Source organism: Brienomyrus brachyistius, chromosome 5 (genome assembly GCF_023856365.1).
Source record: "Brienomyrus brachyistius isolate T26 chromosome 5, BBRACH_0.4, whole genome shotgun sequence".
Classification (NCBI taxonomy): Eukaryota; Metazoa; Chordata; class Actinopteri; order Osteoglossiformes; family Mormyridae; genus Brienomyrus; species Brienomyrus brachyistius.
In genome coordinates, this window is record NC_064537.1 from 8,921,504 (window position 1) to 8,949,112 (window position 27,609).

A 27,609-nucleotide genomic window follows, 5' to 3' on the forward strand; every position below is an offset into this window, starting at 1 on the left:
TAAATAATTCAGATAACTATTGTACTCTTTAATAACCAAACCTCCCAGTAGGATCTACATATTACCTAACATTGGCTTTACTGGCCAGGAATGGGTGAACTTTTCTGAATAGACTTTGGTTCTGAAGGGAGTTAAATGCATCCCATGATCCTATCTGTCTGGTTGTTGATGGACTAGATTACTGTACTTCCTTACCAGCCAGACTTATATATATGTGCTATGAACATCTTTTTGCCCTTACATGGAGTCACTATCCTTATCGCCATGAACTAGCTGCTCCCAGGTGACAAAAAAAAAAAAAAAAACATTCTAAGGCCTTGATTCTGCCCTGTCGGTGGTTCATGCTCTTGATGACTGCAGGATAATTCACTAGAACATGCTAGAATCAGGCCATCTCCAATCTTGGAGTGTTCCTGTACATCTCATCTAAAGAGCTCCACTGTATATGACCAGAAGAGACAAAATATCGGATGTAGCTTTTTATCAGCACCAGAGTTTTGGAAATATTTCTTTGTATGTTTCTAAATGTGTATTTAGGCTCCCAGGCTGGGGAAAATGTTGTCTAAGAAATGCACATGTTCTCAAACCTCATGACATTAACACTTCCATCCATCTGTCATCCATCCATCTGTCTTCCACCCATCCATCCATCCATCCATCCATCCATCCATCCATCTATCCAATTTCCATAACCAAGTACCAAACAGAGTCTTACAATGAGCTTGAAGCATATCGCAATAAACACAGTGAAAATTCAGAAGAGGCACACAATCAACTTAAAACACGACAGGCAATTTAGAGACAAATTCACTTAAATGCTCATCTTTGAACTGCAGGAGGAAACTGGAATAATTTAAGAAAACCCCTGTAAACATAGGCAGAACATACACACTCCACAGATGGACCGGGGCTCAGAAATCAGCATGAGGGACATACTATGACCTTATAATAAACTCAAAATCATTCCTTCTTAAATACTATTTGTGCACAATTCACACGGATAAAATAATTGTTCTCATGGACTTTATCTAATAACATAAGGACAGGAAGCTGGATGTTAGGAGATAATATCCTGCATTGGGGACAAACGGTATGTCTTTTGCCTTGAAACATTGTCAGTGATGCTCTGGAGGTGACCGGAGCAGTTTGCCACGCACAGAAAGCATTTTGTCATGTGAACTATGCATTGGAAAAAAAAGTCATAACATTTTTATTATTTGATACCACGTTTTATACAGAATGTGGAAATTTCATATTATTAATGAGTAGACCTGTTCACTCTTTCCTGTGCACATTTACATCCCCGAGTGAAATTATTAATTTGACGACAGCTACAGTCTCATAAAATGAAGACAAAACATTCCGGTTAACTTAATTTGTGGGTCTGGGGTCATTATTGGGAGAAAGGACTGGGCTGAAGAAGCTTCTTTAGGCAGAGCCTAAAGGTCTCCTTCTCTCCGTCGCCATCATTCAGCTGGAAGCCGGCCACTGCGCCCCAGTCCCGGCAGCCAGCAGCCCCACAGCGCTGCCAGAACAGTGGGCCGATTCTCCGCTATCCCCTTTAAGGGGGTTTAAAGGCGAGCAGCGACTCCGATTTCTTTCGGCCAACTTTTTTTTATATAAATATAGCGATGAGGAAGCCAGACTGAACCGCGACCGCCAGCCACGTCACCCACCTACTTCGGATACTTCTAGTTGTTTTTTTAATAATATAACTGGAAGGAAAGGAGCAGACTTTCTATAAAGGATGCATGCATGTTTTTCAACACCGAGTTAAGAGAAAATAACAATTGCCGCATGTTAATGAGAACTCGGAAAAATAGTTTAGAAAAACCTGATTAACTTTGGGGTCATAAATTTATTCAGGCTAAAGATTAAGAAAGTTCTACGGAACTGTGCATAGTGTTTTAAATCGTATTCGTTTTTACCGCGACTTTGGTAGATCATCCTGAAAAGCCGAGGCGTCTTGTTGGTTAGAGTTTTTAGAAGGAAAAATCTCCTGAAAACTACTTTGCTGGCTTTGCACAAAATGAATATTTTTCGTCTTTTGGGGGACGTGTCCCATCTTGTGGCAATCATCATATTGTTCCTTAAAATCTGGAGGTCTAAGTCCTGTGCAGGTATGTATAATTTGTTAGTCTGCCTTTCTGTTTGATGAGACCCCAACAGCCACATACCGAAAAGTTTTGTTAGCTGAGATGTGCTTTTGAATCTTTTTGTTGACAGTCTTTGACTGGTGACGTAAATGTTCAAGGTTTTTAGACTCCGTTTGTTTTATTTTACTGCAATTTTAACTATGCACTTTGTTGTTACGCTGAATCGAGTTAACAGGATTGCATACGTTTCTCTTTAGCACTGATGAGCTGTTAATGCATTTGCGCTATTTAAAAAAACTCAATTAATTCATGTGATGAAATTCGGTCACACTACTTCTCCTCCTCCTCCCCCCCCCCCCCCCTACAATACCCGTCTGTGCATTGATTAGTTCTTCACTTCCACGTTTGAACTCTAATCAGACGGAAAGTAGTGTACCATTAGTTTACTTGCCAATGTTCCTCATATTTATGCTTCCAGTCGTTTTATTTCGAAACTTTACATTAACTTCCTTTATCTGGATCCATTCATTCAACGGTCTTACGTCCATTTTTTTTCCCTTCGAATACTTTCAGTCACAATCCCGGGTCTTTAAACACATTTGCAATAACCAATCAGTTATCTATGCACGGCAAATTGCACACTCTGTCAAGCTGACCATACCAGTTACTGGATTTCCTTATGTCCGTAGGTATTTCTGGAAAAAGCCAGATGCTGTTCGCTTTGGTCTTTACCACTAGGTACCTGGACCTGTTCACCAGCTTCATTTCAATCTACAACACGGTCATGAAGGTGAGGAACCTAGAATGTCTAAGAGCTTGCCCCCTCTGCAATAAGGTACCTTAAATAATAATAAAATAATAAAATAAGGTACCTTATTTTTTTTTTGCATGTTCTCATGCTATATAATAGTTCTGTTGAGGCACTTTGCACCCTGCATTTTGGCTTTTGCAGGCCTCACCTGCTTAGGTGTTCTGCAGAATAAAGACATACAATTACGCTGATTGCCATTTCTTTATCACCCACAGTGTCATTTTGTGTGTGTGTGTCTGCGTGTGTGTGGATTAAGTTCACATTACATCGTGGGGACCAAATGTCCCCTTACAATGTCATAAAACTTATTATTTTGACGTTGTGGGACCATTTTTCGGGTCCCCACCGATATCTGTGAAAGCAATCGAGAAAGTAAAAATGCCAATAGTCTTTGTATTTTGTCTGGTTACTTTTGATTAAAGTTAGGGTTGGGTAGAGGTTGAGGTCATCATGTTGGTATTAGAGTTTCCCCCCATAGAAATGAATGGAGAGTCCCCACAAAGATATAATTACAAACCTGTGTGTGTTTAAAATTCTGCTATCTGGGAAGTTCTCCCGCCGATCCTGATGAATACAGTAGTTTGCTAATTCTATGCAGTTTTATCCAGTTGTAATCCGTTAACTCTGGGGGGGAAAATGTAGAGATGAATTTCAGGTACGTCATGCACAGAATGATTATGAAAGAGTAGTAAGGATAATACTAAAGGAAGTAATATTTTAAAAGGAGAACAAAATCAAACGATTTTGTTAATATCTGGCCCATGGAGCTATATTTACCAGCCCATGCGATCATTAAAATCATTTAAAAACAATGAAATTAAAATGATACTTATGGGATCATTGACTTGTGCCATAATAAACTCCACCATGTTCTTCACCACAGGTGGTGTTTCTGATTTTGGCGTATGCCACTGTGTACCTTATCTACATGCGCTTCCGGAGCTCCTATGACTCTGAGAACGACTCATTCCGCGTGGAGTTCCTCCTCATTCCTGTGGCTGGCCTTTCATTCCTGGAGAACTATGACTTCGCGCCATTGGAGGTAGAGGAGTTGTTGTCCGTCACCTGTGAAGAGAGAAACTGTCTGCCCTCCCTTTAATAGATCTGATGTGTCCTTTCTGTCTCGGCTGATCTGGAATCAGCGGAAACTGTCACTTCAGTCTCTTTGGGCATTTCTGAATACCAAGAACGCAAAGATCGTACTTGTGGTCTTGGTAAGACTAGTTTTGCCAACTTGTCTTCCAAGAACGAACTTGTAGTGCAATGAGTCATGGGATTAGTCTTGTTCGGCGAGGATGCAAACGATGTATCTTTGATATCTGGGGCAAGGCAAAGACAACATCTGTGGATTTTTACCGTCCTCTGTACTTCTGTTCTTGAGTATTTGAACTGGTCTTCGGCAATGGAAGATGAAGTAAAACAGGTACATGAGAACACAAGTACGGTCAATTATGCATATTGAGAAACAGCCCATCATTCATTTCCATTGCATGTTCACTTTTCCTCTTCCTTTGTTCCTTGTTGCCCCACACTCCCGTATGCATAACATATGCTTCATGTAGTCTTTCTGGTGCGTAGATCCTGTGGACCTTCTCCATCTACCTGGAGTCGGTGGCAATCCTGCCTCAGCTCTTCATGATCACTAAGACTGGAGAGGCAGAGTCCATCACCACGCACTACTTGTTCTTCCTGGGCCTTTACCGTGCCCTCTACCTTGCCAACTGGGTATGGCGATACCACACGGAGGGCTTCTTCGACCAGATTGCCGTGGTGTCCGGTGTGGTGCAGACCATCTTCTACTGTGACTTCTTCTACCTTTACGTTACTAAGGGTGAGTGTCCAACAGGGGAAGCGTGGAGGATGTTATGTCAGTTCTGTATTGTTGCAGTTGGTGTGGAGACTGTGGTCTGCTTTTCTCCCATGTTTTCTTCTTGTCTCTCTCTCCCCCCCCTCATCTTTTGCAGTGCTGAGGGGCAGTAAAAAGATGACTCTTCCCATGCCAGTCTGAGCACCACCGGAAGACACTCCCCCACCCTTTCCCCAATCCTCAAATTACCTCCATCTCAATCAAGTATCACACACTTCCACATAGAGAGAACATTGTTGTACTCCTCTTAAATACTAAGGCGATTTGAGCAAATAAGAGGTTTCCTTTAAATGTTTTGATCGATGAGCAAAAGTGAGAGGATCTTTATTATAATACTCCTAAGGTGCGAAAGAATTCACGTCAATACTTTGAACCTGGTTTGATGCTAGTTCGGAACTTTTGTGCATATTTAAATCTGGAAACTTGGTACTCTACACTTTTGTCAGGTAAAATCTGCCATATAAGTGTATTGTAGGTGTTCAATGAAATCCCATGGGTAACATTGTATTGTTGAATGTTGTCATCCTGTTTAACATTTAATGTTGCGTGTCTGAGCAGAATAGATAAGCATAAGCAGTATACAATGTAATAAAAATGAGCCCTCATCTTTTGCAATGGTGCTGCAGGCCAAATTATCGGTATAAACTCCAAGTAGCTATACATGTGTAACAAAGTAAACTCGATGAATACAGTGTTCATGAGCATATGAATTAAATATGCCCTGTCTTCTTTAGTGCAATATATATTGTCCAAAGTAACATACAGCTGAGTAGAGAGCAGGATTTGTCAGGGTCCCTGGTGCAATTGGTGAAATAACTGCTGTAATGGGAGTAGAACAGACAGTATTTACCTACAAGGAGCACATGCCTATCTATCTGGTCAAATATTGCTTTGGTCAATTACTCTTTTTGTCTCATTTTTCTTGTTTAATATTGTTTTGGGCTTGTGATCATAGTTTAAAGCCGTTTTGATATAAGAAGATATCATTTTTATGTTGAACATCCTCAGAGTTTTAATAGAAAAAAATTCTGATGACTTAACAGTGTTTACTGACTTACACATAGTAAGCGATATGTAGTAAATGTGTGACATGCGAGACTGAAATGCGTATGGAAAAATGTCATTGTTTTGTCCTTGACCATATAACTCCATACATTCTGGTTTAGGAGATATCGGTTGGGATCGTGCCTCGTGTGAACCTTTACTGATCTGCACACATTTGTAGATTCAATTTTTAAAACGTGACTGGCCAATTTTTTGTTTTTGTGAAATTAGCAGAAATAAAGGAATGCAAGGGAAAGACCAGGTTGTGATGTATCCCAGCTTTCTGAAATCCTCTATAGGGCAGGGTCCAATTCCCCCCCCCCCCCATGCCCCTTACCTGAGTAAACAATGGGAAGATGGATCATATTTTCTTACAACACCTGAGAATTAGCTATTTTGCTTACTTTACAATGAGCAGGTTTGTAATCTTTTATATATTTTATTACATAAATTCCAGTCGGGAAAGTAGAAAATCAGTGTCTAGCATAGTCCAGCATATGTTGAGTATTTTTCACTTAGATGCATATGCATCAAGGTGGCCTGCAATTGACACTGTTAGGTTTTATAACATGTCACCCATAAGCATGATGGTCACTTTATATAAAGTTCAGTTTTACTGGGTACAGTTGGTGTTCATGCCGTCCCCTACTGGAGGTCGGGTGCTGCTTCACTTTTGTTTCTCGTCACGTGACTCAGTCCATTTTTATCTCATCTGTCCGAAGTGTGAATCTTGTGAATCATTTTCCCAGTGATTGTTTCGTTCTGGCTAATTTAGCCAGTGTTGTTCTTGACGAGTACTTTGTACATCTTCAGCCTTTCAAGAGCAATTCTTCCTTAGATAAAATGTAAAAAACACTATTGAATATCAGGCTATAAGCAATATGTAGTAATACAATAAAAAGAAACAAGATTTTTATTCTTTTCTCAATGTTATTGTTATTGGGTGGCTAGAAAACACAGCTTTGGTTCCCAAACCTTGAGGTAAAACCCTTTCCCAGAAATACATGCTGTCTGTAATCAAAATGCAGTTAAGACCAAATTGAGAATTTTGCTATGACAGCAGCAGGCGGCTGTAACATACTGGACTTTACTTATGATTAATCAAACCACTGCTTACAAAAAAATGAAATGATGGAATGGTCATAAAAAACTGTGACTATTGCAGGGAACTTACTACATTTGTGAGGATTGTGATAACTTTGTGGAACTTTATATTTCTAAACCAGTACATCTCACATTCTGTTAGTTCTGTTCTCAGAAAACACCCACATTTTTTTTTTTGTAAATTACTGCCAATGAGAAGTGCAATAAAGATGGCTTTTTACAAAAAAAAATCTGCCTTTGAAACCCTTAGTTTCATAGTCTTGTAGCGAACAAATGTTGCACTTACACTGAAGTGTGAAGACAGAACAATATATTTTTAAATCTGAACAAGAAGTGAACTGAACATAGGCCCAAAAGTCATGAACTGTACAATATGAATTTTGAGGAAACACAAAATGACAAAATATATGTACATTTTATTCGGCTTATGTAAAAAAAAGTATCGTTTGTTTGTATACATTTCTGTACAAGGAGTTTGTATAAAACGAACCTTCCATTCAACCTCTCAGCCAGTGCAAGTGTCCACCAATGGCCACGCGGTATTTTATTTTTTCATAAGGAAATGTCTCCTACCAGTGGTTTCATCGAGACATTGCAGATATGAAGATGAAACCTATTTTACCATAAAATGCTAATTACAACAGTTCTTATTTTGCTAGAGTTGTATTATTTTAATATTTTGTACTGCGGGCTCTTTTATGTTGGGGTACTGTAATCCTTGGTTTTCGTTTATGTAACGCTAAACCTGTATGAAAATCTTTGTTAATTGTGTAAAACTGATACATGAAGCATAAATGAGGGTTACAGGTGTCCCAAATTGTTTGGTAATTGTATATAAATATATTTATAAACAGTAGATGTAGTGGATTCCTATAGCTATATAGGCGTTTAATCAGTATTTCTGGTAATACATTAAAGTCTCTCAGAAAAGTTATCGCCCACAATTTGAGCAAAATCGACACACTTATGTCAGGCTTAGTAGCAAACGATTTTTGTGGAATATAAATTTATTTACAATAATTCTCTCCCTCCCTCCGGTCAACTGGAACTCAAAGAGTAAATGTGTTTAATAAATAATACTCCAGTAATAACACGAGATACGAAAATGTTTTTATTACATTAGATTTACTTAATTATGCAACGTATTAGCCTCCAATTTAAGGGGCAGGAAGAAAAGAAAAGGTTTTGTAACTAGAGTAAACCACTAAATCCAAGTTAGAGTCTAGCTGAAAGGTCGTGCGCGCCTACCTCACCTGTAGGATAGTAACTTTATGGTTAATGCAAACATTATAAACATGCTGTTTAAGTTAGATTAAATACATAATTTAATTGCCTCCTAAAGCAAGACGTTATTTCCACAGCACAACAGACACTTGTCGAAGTCCGGCCGGCTACTTTCACGGCAAGCGAGTCAGGGTGAGCTAAAAAAAGTGCGGAAGTGACATCATATTTTCCGGCCGTATTCCGTAGACCGCTCAGTTAACCGGTTAAAAAAGTCCCATGATCCTTATAAACCTCGATTACAAGTTTACAAGTTACAACACGATGGTGCCCGGCTACGACTAATGAACATCACCCTTTTTTGGTGAGACCGAAAAACACTCCTGCAAGCTTCTGATCAATGACGTCCAGTCGGACCACGCTACTGGGGGTGCGTCGATTGGCCAGTGGCACCTGGGCTCATGACAACAACTGTCAGGTTTCATCCAATCCCCAGCCTCCCTGGTTTCCATGCACTGTTTGTGAATTACGTCATAAGCAGAGAATTAAGATCGTATCTGTCAATGGAACCTACAACACTGTCAGTCGCCACCTTGAGGCAGATTTGCAACATCTCTTCATTCCCTGTCTGGTTTCACACTTCTACAAAACACAAAGAATGTATAGGTACACCCGCCCCACGTAATGTACTTTCTACAAATTTTGTATTGCTCAACTTTGCATCAGCTCACGACAAAGTAAAATGGACAAAAAGCAGTACTTATCATCAATGGAGAACATGGACCCTGCGTTATCGGAGCTCGCAGAGGAATTTTCTCTGGGCGATATCGATGGTGAGTGTTATTCGCTGTGCAGTTATCGTAAATGACCAAATATCTAAGTTGCCGGTAGTCTGAACGATGCTACCACACGCTTTATCCAGCAAAATACATTCAGTGCTTATTTTAAAATTCGTTGCAATGTTAAATCATTCTAAGGAATACCATTTGTCATAAAAGTTGCATTATACTCAAAAAATACAACGGATCTTCTGTCTTTATACTTATACAAATTTCAGCATTTGTCTTTCATGCACAAATGTAATAAAGTGGTTCTAATATGTGTCAGGGCAAATATTAAGATGCACCTTTGCGTTTGTGCTTTTGAAGTATTTTAAATGTATTTTGCTTTAAAATAAATTCCAGTCTAGCACAGCACTATGATTTACCGAGTGCATAGAGTATACTTATCTGGGTCACACTTTTTAACATCTGAATACTGTGTTCCTAATAATGTGCATTTGAGAACCGGGTGTCACCGGTGGGGAATTTCACGAGTAGAAATCGCGTGGCGAACAGGAATAACAACTTTAGATCAAATATTGTATTTTTCTTCCTCATTTTTGCGAAGGGTATTCATGGGATGCAATTATAAAGTGTTTGACCTTTAAAGTTTCTAGATTAAGGGGATTTAACCGCTGTCAAATTTTGAAATAATGACTTAAAAAGTAGTTGCATTCATTAGTGACTCCAGCAAAGTGATTCAGAAAAGAGAAAATTAAGGAGAATCTGATATCCATTCATTTTCTATCCTCCCTGTAAACTTAATCCTGGAATAATAACTCGTATAATAACGATTCACAATAACACAGAGAAAACAATATTGTTTTGAGTTTACAATCTATCATTTTTGTTGGTTTATTTCGAGGGTCACAGAATTGTGTTTAACTTGTACTCTGCACTCGCTTTCATAACTTTCGTAGGTTATTTTATATGCGCCCCGTGCTCAAATTTTCGGTGTCACCGTTAGAGCGGGTTTGGATCCGACTGCACTCTTGCCAACATGGTGTGAAGTCTCCATGTTCTCATGATGTTTGCACGGCCTCCTCTGTCCTCTCAGATTTCCTCCTACAATTCTAAGAATTGCAGGTTAATTCAGGTGTTGCCTGTTACCTGCCCTCTGTGTGGGTGGGAATGTCTCTCGATTTCTTACACCCCACTTAGGGTGTATTTCACTTAAATGCAGGGTTTAAGGTTGACTCTGAAGTGATGAATACTGATAAAATCCTGTGTCTTTGCGCTGCCCATTCTTCCCGATAGCAGTCGGACTGTGTTGCACAGTGCTAAATGGGAGCATATGTAAATTTTACTGCGATAAGCACCCAGTTAACTCCTGCAAGGTGTGGCAGGGTGTAAAAAAATCCAAAAGTCTTTTTAAAATTAAAAGTTTAAAAATACATAGAGTAACAAGTATACCCTTTAACCTAGCTCTGCAAATAAATAAAAGCCACATTTACCAGATTCACTGTTGGTACTGAACTTCTATCAATATTACCTTGAGGTGTATCACCAACCCCTATATGATACAAGGCTGTCGGGTGGTTGATGTTTCAGTTCATATGATTCTGTCTTTATTGTATAGATAATACATTTTAGCTGTTTTGATGGCTGTTTTGAACCCTCTCCTACGTTACATTACCTGTAGCTTCGACAATGTCACACACAAACATCCTCTAGTGTAAACAGTGGGTCATGTTAGTCAAGATAAGACCTTGTTGCATCCCCATCTCCGATGTTTGGTTTTGACCTTGCTCCAGTACCCTTGACGCGCCGATTACCCAACTTCTATCAGTGGGACTCGGTGGGGTTAAGTAGAAAACCCACGAGATCCCAGCATTGGCCAAACAGCTCTCCTTTATATCCCCACATGCTACCTTGAGTAGAGAGGGAAGAAGGAAAATCGATAAGCAGGAGAATATCTGCAGGGCTGTAACCTGACAGGAATGTACAGCTGCTGGAGTCAGAATCGCCACTCATGGGAGTTGCCCGGTACGCCTGCATTTATGTTTTGTATATGGGGATTTTAAGGCACTCCCATAATTCCACCCTCCCCCACACCCACACTATGCAGGAAACCCTTTCCAAGGCTAAACTTCAGAATCAACCAACTCAAAACTCACAAGATATAATCTGTATGAAGACGAGAAACACACCCTCTGCATAAGAATTCCTCAGAGGCCCAACAGACTAATGGCCGAGGTTGTAGAAGCACAATGGTACCATCAGGGACATGCGCCAAGATTGCCGGCTTTTACATCATCACCAATGAGGAACCCTGAGGAAAGTTCCTGAACCCACCTGTGTATTGCATTTTTACTATATAATGCTGAAAATCAGGCTGTTGAGCTGTACAATCACCTTCTGTGTTTTTCTTTTTTGTTAATAATTATTTTGGCATTATTCTGACTCAATGAAAAACGATTGTAAAATTGATCAAATATTGCCCGTATGTTTGACTTGGAGCCTGCAGCTGGAAGTAGGTCAATGTGAAACTCTTATGGAACTCTTTCCTCCTTCTTCCTGACTTTTGCAGTGGTGTCGGTGTAACAGAATTCTGCGGAGGTTGCATAAAGACCTGTCTTTCCTCATTTCTTTACAGTGACCTCGACAGGGTTATAAACCCTGTCTTTTCTCACTGGTGGCCATTGTCTTTTCTCAGCGATAGTCTATGATAATGTCCCAGACTTGGCACTGAGTTCATCATTTCAAGGCTACTGCACCTTTCATTAGGTTAATGGATACTCCGGTATGCCAAGATCTACAGGAAGGTAACTTAATTATCAGTGGAATGATACATTGGGTGTTTGCATAATGTGATCAGTACACGTTGTTTTTCTCTCAACTATAATAGCAGGGATCGCATAAAACGGACAAATAAAACTACTAGCCAAAATGAGTCCTAACTGCAATGTTTTCAGAGTATAATAAATTGGACAAAATAACATACTGTAATGAAAATATTATGTTTAATTGGAACTGAGGGTATTTTCTTTTTTGGTCCATTTTAATGGGAATTATTGGAATGTTTGTGTTCAGAAGCTTCCAGAAGGCTCCAGCAGTTCCCACAGCCCAGTTGCAATATTTTATTTACTGGCAAAATCACATATATATATTTTTGAATTCTATGAAGAGAATATTATTACAATGAGAAAAACATAAAATAATATTTTACTGAATGTTTAGCCGGGGCGGCATGGTGGTGCAGTGGTTAGCACTGTTGCCTCGCACCTCTGGGAGCTGGGTTCGAGTCTCCACCTGGGTCACATGTGTGCGGAGTTTGCATGTTCTCCCCATGTCATCGTGGGGTTTCCTCTGGGTACTCCGGTTTCCCCCCACAGTCCAAAAACATATTGAAGCTAATTGGAGTAGCTAAATTGCCCATAGGTACGCGTGTGTGAGTGAATGGTGTGTGAGTGTCCCCTGTGATGGGCTGTCCCCCCATCCTGGGTTGTTCCCTTCCTCGTGCCCATTGCTTCCAGGATAGGCTATGGACCCCCTGCGACCCAGTAGGATAAGCGGTTTGGAATGGATGAATGTTCAGCCTGCGATGGGTTGGCGCCCCATCCTGGGTTATTCTGTTATGGGATATTCTCTGGACCCCGACAATGCTGCACAGGACAAGTGGGTATAGGATAAATAGGTTGGTTGGATAAATAGATGGATGGATGAAGACATAGATGAATGAATCTTTAGCATCCAGTAAAGGTCTGAATTGCCACATTGTGTTAAAATGGATTCTTTTCTTGCTGTCAAGTTACTCAGCTTACATTTTGTCCCCCCACCCCTGGTTCCCTGGCTCCCATAATAATATGTTATTTGTACAATAAAGGTGATGCCACAAAGACATGCATTACTCTGCAAAATATTGTCAGTTTATTTACTGTAAAAAGAATGTGTAACACCACAGCGGGCTACACTGGGACAAAATTAGTCTCATGCTGTTTTTTTTAACAAGACCCCTGGGAGGTGCGGTGTCTGTGTACACAAATGGTCTCCTTGTTTTCAGCTATACATAAGTGCTACTCATTGCCTTCTCTCATTTACGGTCACCACGGTTACACTGTCCAGCTGTTTCTCCTAAGCTTACTGTCACTGATGCTCACTGTTTGAAGTTCACTTGTAATTCTGTCGCTACACTTTAAGTAACCATGCTAAGGAAGAATGCTATGTTAAAATGATATTGCTTAGAATTCAGTTTGTAATTTGGATGAATATGAAAACGTTGAACAGTTAGGGAGGTGGCATGGTGGTGCAGTGGTTAGCGCTGTTGCCTCACACCTGTGGGACCCGGGTTTGAGTCTCCGCCTGGGTCACATGTGTGTGGAGTTTGCATGTTCTCCCATGTCATTGTGGGGTTTACTCCGGTTTCCCCCCACAGTCCAAAAACATGCTGAGGCTAATTGGACTTGCTAAATTGCCCATAGGTGTGCATGTGTGAGTGAATGGTGTGTGAGTGTGCCCTGCGATGGGCTGGCCCCCCATCCTGGGTTGTTCCCTGCCTCGTGCCCATTGCTTCTGGGATAGGCTCCGGACCCCCCGTGACCCAGTAGGATAAGCGGTTTGGAAAATGGATGGATGGATGGATGGATGAACAGCTAGGGGCAGGACAAGAATGATAATTAAAGACCAGGAAAAAAGCCTGAAGTGCCCTCTTCAGGTTGACTGACTGTCAGGGTTTATTTTACAGAGATGCTTCAGTTTGTCAGCAACCAAGTAGGAGACTTCCCTGACATCTTTGAAGATCAGTATCTCAGAGGCTCTGCTAAGAATGGGGGAGCAGATGCTCCACAGCCAGCCACCCCTGCTCCTCCTCCAGCCGCTCCTCCGCCCAGCCTCACAGTGACCACCGTCCAGTGCCTCAACCCTCCCCAAGCCCCCGTCCAGGTCGTGGCCCCCAAGCCGCTGCCGGTGCGGCCCTCTCCTGTCCTCCACCCACGGCCTCAGTCCATCCTGCGCCTGCAGCCTCAGCAGATCCACAAGGTGGCGCTCCAGACACAGACAGTCCCGACTCACAGCCCAGGGTTTGCTGTGCAAACGCAGCCTGTGCCACTTCAGGGCCACGCCCAGGCTCAGACGGTGATGTTTGCCCCCAGCCTGACCACGGCCTCCCAGCCCCAGTTCATCCAGAACTCTGTTGTCTACCACCAGAGTCCCACTCCTGGTTTCCAAGGTGGGCAGATATTTGTGCTTAATCAAATGAGCCGTGTATGAATTGGGGATTCATGCATCCATCCGTTTGCCCTAGACAGGGTTACGTGGGGCGTACCCTGGACAGGATGCCAGCCCAAATATATGAATAAACTAATATACTAGCTCATATTTTGACTACCAATGGCTAGAAGATCATCACGTTTATGACGTGCTCCAGGGTCGTGTTGGGCTATAGCGCCCCTCTCCCACAACCCTGACCCGGAATAGTAAGGAAGATGGATGGATCAGTGGATGGATGGATGGAAGAAGAAATCTTGGTCTGAGAGAGATGTAATTTGTTGGGTCACACCTTAGCTTGTAGGCAAGAGCTTCTTTAATTAAGACTGCTCAACTTTCAAGTGTTTAATTACCATGGAGAAGGGTTTAGGTGAGATACATTTTCCCAACACTACTTAGGTCCACTTACATCACGATCCTGTCACTGAGAAAAACTTCTTTCCCAATAATTGAAATGTTACCATGAAATTTATCTCAGTTCAAGAATGACCATGGTTTGATGAGCATAAATGACATAACCCATGTGCCACGACCACCCCAGCGATCAGCGATGTGAACTAAAATGGATCGTTTATGGAGTTGAATATCACCAACATTTCTGATTTAACAATGCATCGTCTCAAAACAGTCGTTGACGTTTTTTTTTTTAGGCTTTTCTGGTAGATTGTAGTTTATTTTGCTACTTGTTGAAATGTCCTGTATATTTTTGATAAACATATATTTATGTATATCATCATAAAATCTTAAATTTATTTTTAAAATGTTCACACTAATTAGTTCTTTTCATTTTCGCTGAAGTTCTACAGCCACAGGTGCAGAACATCGTTGCATCACCACAGGTGCAGCAAATGGCATTCCAGCATCAGGGAGTCCTGACTCCGGGCGCTCCGACCATCCAGACTGTGACCTCAGCTCAGCCGGTGCTACACGCGGTACCACAGCACATACAGCAGCTCCCGGTCAGTCAGACACGATCTTCTCTAAGGCTCAGCTGTAATTTCAAGTGTCAAAATTGTTGATGTTGATGTTGCTCTATAAAATGTTTCATAGCAAATTCCACGTGCCTGAATCCAAATGTCAGAACCTCTAAATCAAGAAAGCAGAATGGAGTGTTTATATAAACTCCTTCGATGTGTTTTCTTCAGGTCCTGCTGCACCAGCCCCAAATAATAAAGACAGACTCTCTTGTTCTCACAACTCTGAAACCTGACGCAACACAGGTTTTACCCACCATGCATAACCCACCTGGTATCACTGCACTGACTACCCCCATCCAGACCACCTCCCTGCAAGTTCCGGTGAGTCATTTAACGTGCCGATTTAGACCCAAAAGGGAGATGAGGCTTTGAAATGAGCTGTCATTCATTGTCTGGTTTAATGCCACGGGAACCAGTAAATCCAGTAAGAACGGAATCAAACGGTCTGTGGTTTGCAAGAGTGCAGTAGTTCCACCCCTTACAGATTGTGACACCTCGCTCCACCCAGCACTACTAAGACCTGTGCATTACATTCTGTGTAAGAGCTGCAGCCTTGTCAGATTAATCACTTAGTCTGCTCACTTTATTAATTTTTTTATACCTATTTTCTCATTGGTGACCTTTTCAGGCATTCAAGGATACAATAGTTTTATTGTCATTTGTACAATGAGAAATAATTGCTTGCCTGCTTCCCTGCAGACATAAACAACATATAACAATAAAGTACAACAAATGACAGAATCCTGAACAATAACATACAATGTACATGCAATATGCAATATATGTGTGAATGGGGGCGTGTCCTGTGACACCCCAGCCTTGTGTCTGTGGCTTCTTTGTATAGGACAGGTGGATATAGAAAATGGATGGATGGATGAATGGATGCAGAAACACACGAGTAGGACAAGATGCCGAGGTTTAAAGTGACAGTGATTAATAAGTAATGTTGGTGATTAGATAATATACTGGAGGGGTCTGGATGTTGGGGGTCTTTCATTGTACATCTTATCTAGTCTTGATCCTTTTCACCAGATCTAAATCTAATTGTTTTCTTAAATTTATATTTATATGTAACCATCGTGGGGCGCCATGGTGGTGCAGTGGTTAACACTGTCACCTCATACCTCTGGGATCCGGGTTCAAGTCTCCGCCTGGGTTACATGCGTGTGGAGTTTGCATGTTCTCCCCATGTCGTTGTGGGGTTTCCTCCGGGTACTCCGGTTTCCCGCCACAATCAAAAAAGATGTTGAGTTACCATATTGCCGTAGGTGTTCATGGTGTATGATTGTGCCCTACAATGGGTTGATGCCCCTGCCTTGTGCCCATAGCATCTGGGATAGGCTCCAGACCCCCCACCACCCAGACTATGCTAAGCGGTTTCAGAAGATGGATGGATTTAACCATCTTTTTCTCCTGTCATTCCTTTTGTTCATTTAGACCCTAATGAGTAGCAATATCCTAACCACTCTACCGGTAGTGGTGGGCGGTGGAGACAAACAGATGTCACCAGTGATGTGCCAGGGTGGGAACATTGCCATGGCGACGCAAGACCAAGGATCTGGGCTGGGGGTGAGCCTAGGGTCAGGGGTCGTGATGGAGGGCGAGAGGAAGACCACGCACAACATCATTGAGAAGCGGTACCGCTCCTCAATTAACGACAAGATCATCGAGCTGAGAGACCTGGTTATGGGGAACGATGCCAAGGTGAGCAGGAAGAAGAATGCAAGGAGGGTGAAGTTTATTGAGCAGGAGCTGAGCATCGCTAAACAGACAGAGATGGAGTGGGGTCGTAGCTTGAGGTTGGGCGCAGCATGACCCACGACTGTACATAGTTATTCACATCACAGTCCTGTTCCTCTCGCTGTCTAGATGCACAAGTCGGGGGTCTTGCGGAAGTCCATCGATTACATTAAGTACCTTCAGCAAGTCAACCGTAAATTACGCCAGGAAAATATGACCCTCAAGATGGCCAAGCAGAAAAGCAGTGAGTTGTTTTCTGTTTTTAACACTTAAATACAGCCAGGGGACATATGTTCTTGTAGCAGGATAATACTTTGTTAATTTAATAACAGTTTAATGACTATTGATGTTATTCAGGGTATTCAGGACACTCCCACCCTCACTCTGGGCCATGTGAACCTGAGCACTGGGCCATGTGAACCTGAGCACTGGGCCATGTGAACCTGAGCACTGGGCCATGTGAACCTGAGCATTTTGTACTGACTGTCCCCCTCTCTACTCCAGAGTCAATAAGCCGGGTTGAGAATGTGCTGATGAAGCCAGAAAGGGTAACAATGTCCCCACCTTTCTCTGACTCGGACTCAAACTCCTCATGCCAGTTGTCCCCATACTGCGTTGACTCTGAGTCAGGGACTCCTCTGTCGGAGCACGATCTGGTGAGCATCGCATGACCCCCTTTGTGGTATTCCCTTCCACCCCCAATTCTGAGGCACGACACCTAAAATATAACCGAAATGACCTTGTGTTTCGCCCCCAAGGTGAAAAATGAGCCAGACTCGCCGGCCTCGCTGGCAGTGTTGGACCGCTCTCGCCTTCTCCTCTGCTGCCTCACCTTCCTCTGCCTGTCCCTCAATCCTCTCCCCTCACTCCTCAGATTTGGGGAGCAGGGTAGGGTGAGCTGGCCCTCATTAGGAGATGGGCACGGATCCTCTAGGGTGGTACTGAGTCATCCCGATCAAAACCCGACCTTCAGTAAGCCCTCACGCTCTCCATCAGACGTTACACTTAGAAGGCAATACCACGGGGCGTCGCCATTGGCCGTTTGAGTGAACAGATTCATTGCTCATCTTCCTTCATATTCTTGGCCAAAATACACAGTAGGTCTAATTTGATCCTCTTTCACTGTGCAGTGGAATTCCTGCTGTCAAACACTGTGCGTGTGAGTCATACCAATGTACTGCCTCGGCGATTCCATCTAACCCAACTAAGTAAAATAGAGCTTCATACACTTCCCTCTTACTTTGTAGCACCAGCTCAACAAGCAAACTTCCATCAATTCATCCATTCACTCATCCATCCATCCATCCACCCATCCATATACTGCCCACCGAGTCCAGCATCGTAGGGCCATATGGAAGCCACCTCCAGCTGAATGTTCTCACATCTCCCCTTCTTACTGCGTCGATGGGAAATGGGTTTTCTGTACTGTGTAGTTTTGAAAGCCCTTTCTGATGTGACACTTGTGGCTTGAGGCGTGTGCCAGCATCTGTCTCTGCCTGTCCCTCACAGCTGGCTGGCTCTGGAAACTCCTGCCCTGGGTGTGCATGTGGCTGCTGAGTGGCGTGGGAGCCGTCTGGGGCTGCGTCAGGGTGCTGTACCTCTGGGAGCCGGTCACCCCCCTGCACTCGCCCAAGTCCTTCTGCTTCTGGAGGCACCGCAAACAGGCCGACCTGCACTTGTACAGGGTAGGTAACACGTCTCCACATTTGCATTATTTTCTTCCCTGCGTTTAGTGTGTAGGGCAGCAGGGGGAGCGATAGTTAAGGAGTTTCTGGCCAACAGGCTGATTAAGACCGATGGAGTTGGAGGTCTTTGGATAAAAGCACATACTTAAAAACATGTAAAGATGGAGGATTTAATTGTGTATTACCTCAATCTTCCTGACCAGAATTGGTCTTATCCTCCAGACATGTAGTAAACTCAGAGTAATGTGGCTTTGTCTCTCCTCTCCCAGGGCAACTACTCCTCCGCAGAAGCCAGCTTACAGACCTGCCTGTCTCTCCTGTCCAGGACCCTTCCAACTAACCATCTTGACTTGACCTGTTCGCTCTGCTGGAATGTGATTCGCTACTGCCTGTTCTGGCCGCCCCCCTTACGTCAACTGGTTCTCTGGATTGGAGGGGACCGTGAGTGGGAGGAGTCTCAGACCAGCTTCAGGGACGCAGCTCTGGTGTATCACAGTCTCAGCCAGCTTCAGCTCACAGGTATGTTCATTTGAATAGTCCAGTTTGTTGTGATTGAGAGGTTTGAAATGACACGTATATGTTATATATTTAGACTTTGAAGCACTTTTCAGCTCCAGGTGCAATGTGTGCAGGATTGTCAGCTGTCATGCGTCTGGTATGACGCTTTCAGACTCCCACGCAAGAAATCTCGCTGCAAATATATATTATTCCATTATAAACCTAGCATTAGCTACATAAAAAGCACTGGGGTAGTTTGCAAACCATACAAACTATTTACAAGGTAATGAAACAATATAAATAAATAAAAATAAAACAAAACAAAAAAATCTCACACCAGCCAGCTGCCCACAGTTGGCAATCCTGTACAACAGAAATCCCCCCTTGTAGGCTTGAACTTACGACCATTGTTGTATAAAAATCATGAATAAGTTGGCTTCTCAATACCCCTTAAGAGTAGTAAATCGGACAGGTAAACCCTTGCTCTCTTTCTGTGAGTGTCTTTCTCCCTCTTTCTGAAAGGAATCCCCCCTTCCCACCCCCCACGTGATCTCTGTCTCTCTCTCCCTCCCTCCCCCTCTGGGCAGGCATGCTGCCCCAGCACGGTGCCTTGTGGGGACTCTGCCTGTCCCTCAACGCTGTGAATCTGAGTGAAGGTGCCCAGGGGAAGGTGTCTCCGGGCCAACAGGCAGAAATCTACGTCAACGCGGCCATCGCCCTCAAGGCCACACTGGGGCGCCGCTGCTCCTTTCTGCCTGTGAGCCCCTTCCTGTTTCATCACTTCCTGTCACTCGTTCTTCTTCTCTCCTTATACATTAAACCCATTGCCATGACAGTTGTGCTGACGTTAACGTCTAAGACCTGGCTGTGAGGTACTTTCATTGTACCTACAATATTGTAACAGTGGATTAAAGGATCAGTTAAATATAGACACAGTGAATCATGATGCTGTGTTTTGTACTTTATATTTACTTAAGTTCTCAAGTATCATCATGATTTAACCCTAAAATAATTCTAAAATCCATCCATCCCCAACCGGCTTGTTCACATTAAAGGAGAGGCATAGTTAGGTTTCACTGTTCTGTCTGTTTGATGTTCTCCCTCCGGGTCTTAGGCTTATATGCTGAGCCGTGCACAGAACACGGCCTGTCAGTCAGACTCCAGGCCCCACCCCGATTGGCTGCACTGGCTCTTCACGCCATTGGGAAGACAGTTCTTCCTGAGCTGTGATTGGTCCGTCAGCTCCAGCAGCCTGGAGGACATGTATACTTCTGAGAGAGGCCCAGGTGATTATAATCTGAGGACCGCTCTCTTGAAGGCCCGGCTGGAATCTCACCGCACCAGAATAACAGCAGTGGCTCCATAGCAATTTACTGGTAAAGATAACAAAGCCCATTGAAGAGCAAATTTCCAAAACTCCATAAGATCCGTGGATGGGATGAACTATTTCTGTGGTTTTAGTAAATTCTGGAGGTTGGATTAAATTTGTTTGCTGGATTACATGACGACTGAGTGAGTTTTGGTTCCCGATACTGTAACATGAAGAGGAAGCCTGACTTTAGGTCAAACACAACAAAAAATAGCTTGTGTGAGTTTTGGAAATTTGCTCTTCAATTTCTTTATAGTAAAAACTGGTGCTAGTTATTGTGAACTATTTAGCTTCTTAGCAGAGCCCACACACATCATAATGCGACACATTTACTCATTTGCACGGCAAGACTTTTGTCTGAAGTTAAGTTACATATCTGTAACTTATAGGTCTAATTTGTTTCCGGCTGATTCTGGTCAGTCACCTGACCTGTTCCCATCTGGCCTGTGGTTAGAGCTACGCTAACACTTAGCGCGTCTCCCATTCGTCACCCTCAGCGGACTCCATTTCCCAGCTGCACCGGTGTTTCTGTCAGAAGCTTCTGGAGCGAGCTGTGTGGGCGCTCATCCAGCCCCGCCCCCAAATGGCCGTGCAGGAGAATGACAGCGGGTAAGGTGGCAGAGTTAGACTGCCTGGCGCCTTGTTGCCACGTGTCCCGCATTCAACCTTCCCACCATGACCGTCTGTTTTTAAGGGAGACCTTCAATGCCTTGGAGCATCTTCAGCTGCTGGACAGCTGCACAGAGGAGACGCGCACATCCTCTCCAGCCGTCTCCTTCTCACCCGCAGGTACACAAGTTAATAGGCTGCCGGCATCCCTCTTAACGAGAATGAATGTATTGTTTGTGTTTTTGTCGTGAAATGTCTGTACATACGTCTTCTGATACTGACATCTTAAATTGCCTTTTATTCGGCACTTATTACACCACCACAGGTTTTTACCTCTTGTCCTTTTATTACATAAACTGTAGATTTTTTTATTCTCGTTAAGCATTTGAAAAGTTCAGCGAACAACTATAAATGAAAATGTAATTCAAATAAAACAAGTTACCTTTATAACATGGACAGAGTATGTAACAGTGCATGTCTGACATCCTATTAACTGGTTGTGTGGTGATGGCAGAGTCAAATTCTAGGCTGTCCTTTAACTTTAAATGCACTTGTTAACTTTGCAGTATTTAATGTCAGGGCAGTATTTAATGTCCCTTGCAGAAAGGATGCCTCGAATTTTAACTGCTATTATAACTTTTGCTAATAAAGGTACTCAAATGGTGAGCATACTAGAAGTTTATTTGTTAGCAAAGAATATTGGGTGCGTTTTTAGTAAATGTTGTAACTGTAAAAAGTGAGTAACATGCAAATGTAGAAAATCTCAATGTGCAAAAAAAGCTTTGACTGATAGTGTACATTTTGTCAAACCATGAAGTCATGCTTTGGTTCACCTGACTACATAGTTTATATAGATCTACTTGTTTCCCTGCTTAATTCAGTTGCAGACCCTGTGTGCAGGTGGTGGGTGGCTGTGCTGAAGGCGGCTTCCCATTGGCTGCAGGGTGACGATGTGGCCGCGAGCATGTCCCTAGCAGGTGCCGAGCGCATGCCCAGAGTGCTGCACGAGCTCAGGTGGGTTTCGGGTGCTGCCTGGACCTGCCGTTGCCCTGGCGATTTCCTTGAGCGCTGTGTGATCTTGCTCTTGTCCGTTGCAGCCATCCTTTACCCAAAGCCGTACTGCAGATGTGTAAGGCTGCACGGCTGAGCCTGACCGTGCCGAGGGGCAAGGGGGCCCTGGCGTGCCTGTCCCACTGTGATCAGGCCGGTGGGCATCTCTGGGCCGGCAGTTCCGTGTCTCTGATTCACACTGGCGACAGGCTCAGTAAGGTACCCATCATGCCTTGCTGCTGAAGCACCCTGGTCACATGATAACTGGGACATTCCCTCTCTAAGGTGCATCTTTGGGTACAGGGGTGAATTTTGGAGTTTCCAGGTGCCATGTTGACAGGGGGCAGTTACAGATAACGTGCACCTACACATTTATTTAAATGCTGAAAGTGCTTGCTGAAAGGGGGAGTGCATGCATGTGGTTTTGGCAGTGGGGGTGGCTGTGGTGCATTGTGGTTGCATTGCATGATTCTTGCGGCCCCAATGCAATGTATCTGCAGTGCAACACAGAGACCTCTCAAATGTCATTCTGAACTGCAGAGCTCCCCCTGCTGCCCCGGCTGACCCAAAGCACTGTGTGTGGCCGTTTGTCATGCTCCTTCTAGTTCCTGTCACAAAGGCCGCTTTGTATCTTTGGAAGGGGGTGGAGCTCCTGGTGTGTGACTTCCTGCTCACCCTGAGGACCATGGTGTGGCAGCGTGGCTGTGTTCCTGGTGGCGATCCAGACCCTGTTTCCTCCTACCAGCTTGCTGGCTTCCAGAGGGACCTCAGCTCAATGCGCCGACTGGGCCAGAGCTGCAAACAGGCACAGGGCAAGGTACTACCAGCCAGCAGGCACTGAACACGTCAGCCGCGTTCCTATCCAGCATGACGTTGTGCAAATACAAATACACCTGATAGTAGTCACTAAAGCTGGCGAATTATGCGAGCACGAATGCTTAGATAAGCTTTTTTTTTAATGAAGGTTGAAACCTTGCTCAGGGCAGCTTGCTATTAATTTGTCGTTTGATTCTTCTTTTCCGCAGCTGTTTCTGCACGAGACGACGGTGCGGCTGATGGCGGGGGCCAGTCCCATGCGCACTCACCGGCTACTGGACCACACCCTGAGGCGGGCTGCTCCCTCCTGCAGCTGCGGTGCAGGTCACCAACCGGAAACTCGCACGTGGGTCCATGTCACATGGGCCCATGAGTGGTTAAAATCACACGATGAACATGGTCTGCTTAACTGGCATCACCCAGATCTTCAATACACCATGTCATGAAAGCAACTAGTAAATGAGCAGGAGCAGATCAGGGCAGGAGAAATAGTAAATTAGAAAAAACTACTAATACACTAACAGGCTACTGAGGCTAATGTTATTCAAATCAACGGTCCTCAAGGGTGGAGCCCTGCTGATTTCCCAGCCTTCCTTTACCCGTGAGCCAGTGAAGGAGTGAAGCCTCTGGCCAATCAGAATCAGTAATTATTGAACTAACTGCCTGGGAGAACTGAAAACAAGGCCCGGATTTGGAATGCTGGGCACAACGTGAAGAGCCCTGGTACACATTAACAACAGCTTTCACTGAAAGACTGGCACGATCATAATACTGATGCTGGTTGGTCACTAACACACACACACGCACACAGGTGTAATCAAAATTAATTCCTATGGGGAAAACTCATAGATCATTGATCCCAAAAGTGATATCCATAAGTAAACAAAGAAAATACAGGACTTTTGGCATTTTTTGTTTTTTGGCTGCATTCACAGATCTTTGTGAGGACATTTGGTCCACACAATGTAATATAAACCTAGTCCACACACACTGCAGATGTATGCAGTATGTAAGCTGAGTTTTGTTGAACTGGTCTCTGCTGATATAGATGCTTGCAACTCGCCGTTCCTGCCTCCCTCTGATTGGTTCTTTGCAGCTGTCTCCGCCCCCTTAATCCTGCGTTTCTAACTCCCCACAGAGGGTGCCCTGGGTGAGCAGGAGAGGGCCCGTGCCATCCTACTGGCCTGCAGCCACCTACCTGTGCCACTGCTGCCCCCTCCAGGGCAGGGAGCGCGGCTCCTGGCGGAGGCCAAGCGCACATTGGAGCGCACGGGGGACCGGCGCTCCCTGCGCGACTGCCAGCGGGTGCTGCTGCGGCTGGGGGGGGGCACCGCCATGGCCGCCTCTTGACTTCTGCTTCAGAAGAACTTCCTCCTTCATGACACTGCAGGAAGTGTTGCACTCACGACACCATCAAACTCACTGTGCATATAGGCTTGTGAACACCCAAAGGACGGGTGGTGGTGGTGGTGGTAAACGGGTGGGGGGGGCACGGGGGAATGAGTAAAAATCATTGGGAGGTCAGAAGACTTCCATCGCCCTCCCAGTGGTCTCTGGGAGGCTCTCAGTTGCCCAGGCTTCCCCCCCCAAACACAGCTCAGATTCCTGCTCACAGTCCCAACTGATCATTCAAGTGTGACAAAGCAGTTTGTCCATTCTGGTCTGCAGCCACAGAAATTCAGCTCAACGAAATTTAATTCGGAGTAAAAAACTTCAGCTCAAAATTACTGCACTAAGCTGTCCGAGTCATTGCATTAACACATATCAAAGACATGGCATAACAGCCATGGATACTGAAGGCAGATTTATAAAGTTGGTAAGTTTAATTATATATGAAAATGCAGGAAAGTATTACAGGGGAAGAGAATGGATCACATCTGCACATGTCTGCCTGGATAATGTTCTGTAACCTTCTATGAATTACGGGTCTGCTGACCAAACCAAATGCACTTGAATGTCTCCATTTTGGTGTTGACCTTAGACACCCTCATTTAAATGATCATTTAAGGCCCGACAGTGTTTCAATCAAATGAGAAGGATGTTCTAAAAAATTAGGTGACAGTTGGAGCTTCGTGCAATGTGTAGTCTTCCTTTTTGTATCATTAAAGCAGATGTACCAGGCTGTATAGTTGTAGCAGAATATCATGGGGGGTTTTGCAGTTGTCATGTCCTTTTCTGTTTGATTTCTTGAATAGCTGAATTTGAAATTAGAATTAAGCACTTGGATTTGATACAAAGTGTAAAAGTACTTTTTTTATTATCCAATATATTTTGATTTTGGAAAGAGACGAAACGTTAGCTTTTCTGTGATTTTTAAAGACAAACGCTATACTTTTGTAAGCTGAGTGTAACCCACCTGCCAATCAGCAGTTTACTGGAGACAACATTATTTTGGTTTAGTGTTTGTGGCGGAGCACTGACACCTACAGGCAGAACTGCCACAGTGCAGTTGTGCTTCTTAAACCTGCCTCTGGTGGGCGCTGGCCTGTGCAGGGTTTGCAGCTCTTTTGTATATACAAGGTATGAGCAATAACAGCATGAAGAGCAGCACCTAAATGTCATATATTGGCATAATAATTACAACACATGCTTCAGTGCTCAGACACACTGAAAAACCAGGCAGTCACTGTAGCCACTAGGGGCAGGGTTGAGAATTACAGGGCTATAGAATCACAGGGCTCTGTTTTCAGTTTCCCTGTCTGTATGTAATTGTTTTGTGTCTGTCTTTTATTCTGATGTTATTATTTAAATTGTTTTTAAATAAAAACGGAAAAACTGGGTGACAGTTACCCTTTTCTCTCACAATCCCTGATTCTGGGGAGAGCAGTCTCAGTCATATGCGGCACGGTGCCAGTCTCAGTCATCTGCGGCACGGTGCCAGTCTCAGTCATCTGCGGCACGGTGCCAGTCTCAGTCATCTGCGGCACGGCGCCAGTCTCAGTCATCTGCTGCACAGCGCCAGTCTCAGTCATATGCGGCACGGTGCCAGTCTCAGTCATCTGCTGCACGGTGCCAGTCTCAGTCATCTACGGCACGGCGCCAGTCTCAGTCATATGCGGCACGGCGCCAGTCTCAGTCATATGGCACGGCACGGCGCCAACACGGCAGCTCTGAAACTGCAGAGGTAACATCCTCTCCTTCTTCTGGACACAGAAATCCTCCGTGTGTCATGTGATGATCCGATTGACCAGGCCAGGTTCACTGAGTTGTCTAAAAAGCTGACAGACTGAGAGCCCTGGGAAATAAACTGACATTTAGGGAGGTTTCGCAAAACAGAGAAAACATGAGAGAAGGGAAGGGGCAGAGCCTTTGTCATCGAGAGGCTGATTTCAGTTCCCATCTGGAATTCCCTTTAATTCTCTATTGTTTGTGCCCCTGTATCAGGTAACCAAGAAATCGGCAATTATACTTCAAGTATCAGAAGAGAAGCCATATTTTCTTTGCTATCCTATTATGGTTTATACTTCTACCCAGATCTAAGAATGCTTTATGCCAGTGTTTCCAAGCTCCGTACCCAAGAAACCTCAGACAGTGCACATTTTTATTCCCTCCCAGCTCCCGATATACCTGAACCACGTACTTGGTGTTTTTGATTGTCTGGGAGCTGGTAAGGAGCAAAAATGTGGATTGTCTGTGGGTCCCTGAGCACTGGGTTGGGAAAGCCTGCTTTATGGTATGCTAATGCTTAATGTAGTGCCAGTAAGTAGTTTGTATGTAAGCATATATTCCATCCATACATCATCCATTCATCCATCCTCCAACCACTAATCCCAATCAGAATTGTGAGCCCAGTACAGGATGCCAGTCCATCACATTTCTTCTATCTGCATGTCTTTGGACAACCGAAGGAAAGCGGAACACATATCAAACCTGACGCAGTCAGAACATGTTGATGAACTGACAAATTCAAGCTTGATTTGTAGATTTCTTTCCTAATATAATGTTTCCTCAAGAATAGAGGTTGTCCCAGAATCCGTATGCCAAGATGTCAGTCCACCTGAACCGCATGAGGACTTGTGGTAGGAAACCCGCAAGAGCATGAAGAGAACATGCTCTCCACACACAGAGCAGAAGATGAGAATCAAATCCATAACCCTGCATTTGTGAGACCACTACTGGGAAGTGGTCAGTCATCTGCTTTCTCCAAAGACATACAGCTAGACTAACCGGTGTCTCAAAAATTTCCCGTCGGGCATATGCGTCAGCCCTGGACTTTGGCGTCCCCCCACAGTGAATTTTGACGGCCCACATACCAGGAAAATACTTGGCATACCAGATGGCCCATCCAGTCCTGATTTTCACTAAAACAAAAGCATGTTTTTGCTTAATATTTAATTTGGCTCTCAGACAACAACTTCACTTCTTATTGGTGACGTATTGGCAACAGAATTAAGTTGGTAACAGAAAGATGAGATTTCACCAAAAACGAGATCCAAAATGAATTTGTCCCTGCTAGTGTGATGGTTATCTTGCCTTGCACTCAGCCGGTCATATTGCACCGTGACACATAAGACCACAGATGTAACGCTCCCCAAGTGCGCTGGAAGTGTGACTGAAATGAGATGAGGTGGGCAGGTCTTTGGTCTGATGCAGTTTCTTTTACATCCATCATACCTACACATTCCTATGGGTATGGAGGGGCTGCTGTGAAGTATAGTTAAAATACACGTGTTATGTTATTTTAAAATTATTTCTA

At 43.9% G+C, this 27,609-nt stretch overlaps 2 protein-coding genes across 3 annotated transcripts; both read left to right on the forward strand.

Annotated features, from left to right (window-relative positions):
- Positions 1-1,489: 1,489 nt before the first annotated feature.
- On the forward strand, positions 1,490-6,734 carry LOC125742537 (ER lumen protein-retaining receptor 3). The gene is made up of 5 exons (XM_049014642.1): positions 1,490-2,120; positions 2,786-2,886; positions 3,791-3,949; positions 4,486-4,738; positions 4,872-6,734. Exons 1-5 carry the CDS (start codon positions 2,030-2,032, stop codon positions 4,913-4,915), a joined length of 648 nt encoding a protein of 215 aa, XP_048870599.1. The 5' UTR covers positions 1,490-2,029; the 3' UTR covers positions 4,916-6,734.
- A 1,205-nt stretch (positions 6,735-7,939) lies between these two features.
- On the forward strand, positions 7,940-25,687 carry LOC125742510 (sterol regulatory element-binding protein 2-like). Of its 2 annotated transcripts, XM_049014582.1 has the most exons (19): positions 7,945-8,976; positions 13,649-14,131; positions 14,968-15,128; positions 15,315-15,467; positions 16,584-16,850; positions 17,016-17,130; positions 17,391-17,542; positions 17,645-17,858; positions 18,396-18,571; positions 18,841-19,090; positions 19,657-19,826; positions 20,184-20,355; positions 20,936-21,047; positions 21,133-21,227; positions 21,929-22,061; positions 22,145-22,316; positions 22,738-22,914; positions 23,123-23,237; positions 24,052-25,687. In XM_049014582.1, the coding sequence occupies exons 1-19, from the start codon at positions 8,886-8,888 to the stop codon at positions 24,261-24,263; spliced, it is 3,420 nt and encodes a 1,139-aa protein (XP_048870539.1). In that variant the 5' UTR covers positions 7,945-8,885; the 3' UTR covers positions 24,264-25,687. The 2 variants fall into 2 exon arrangements, with proteins under 2 accessions (XP_048870540.1, XP_048870539.1); XM_049014583.1 differs by lacking the exons at positions 22,145-22,316; positions 23,123-23,237; positions 24,052-25,687 and having other exon boundaries at positions 7,940-8,976; positions 22,738-22,908.
- Positions 25,688-27,609: the final 1,922 nt, after the last annotated feature.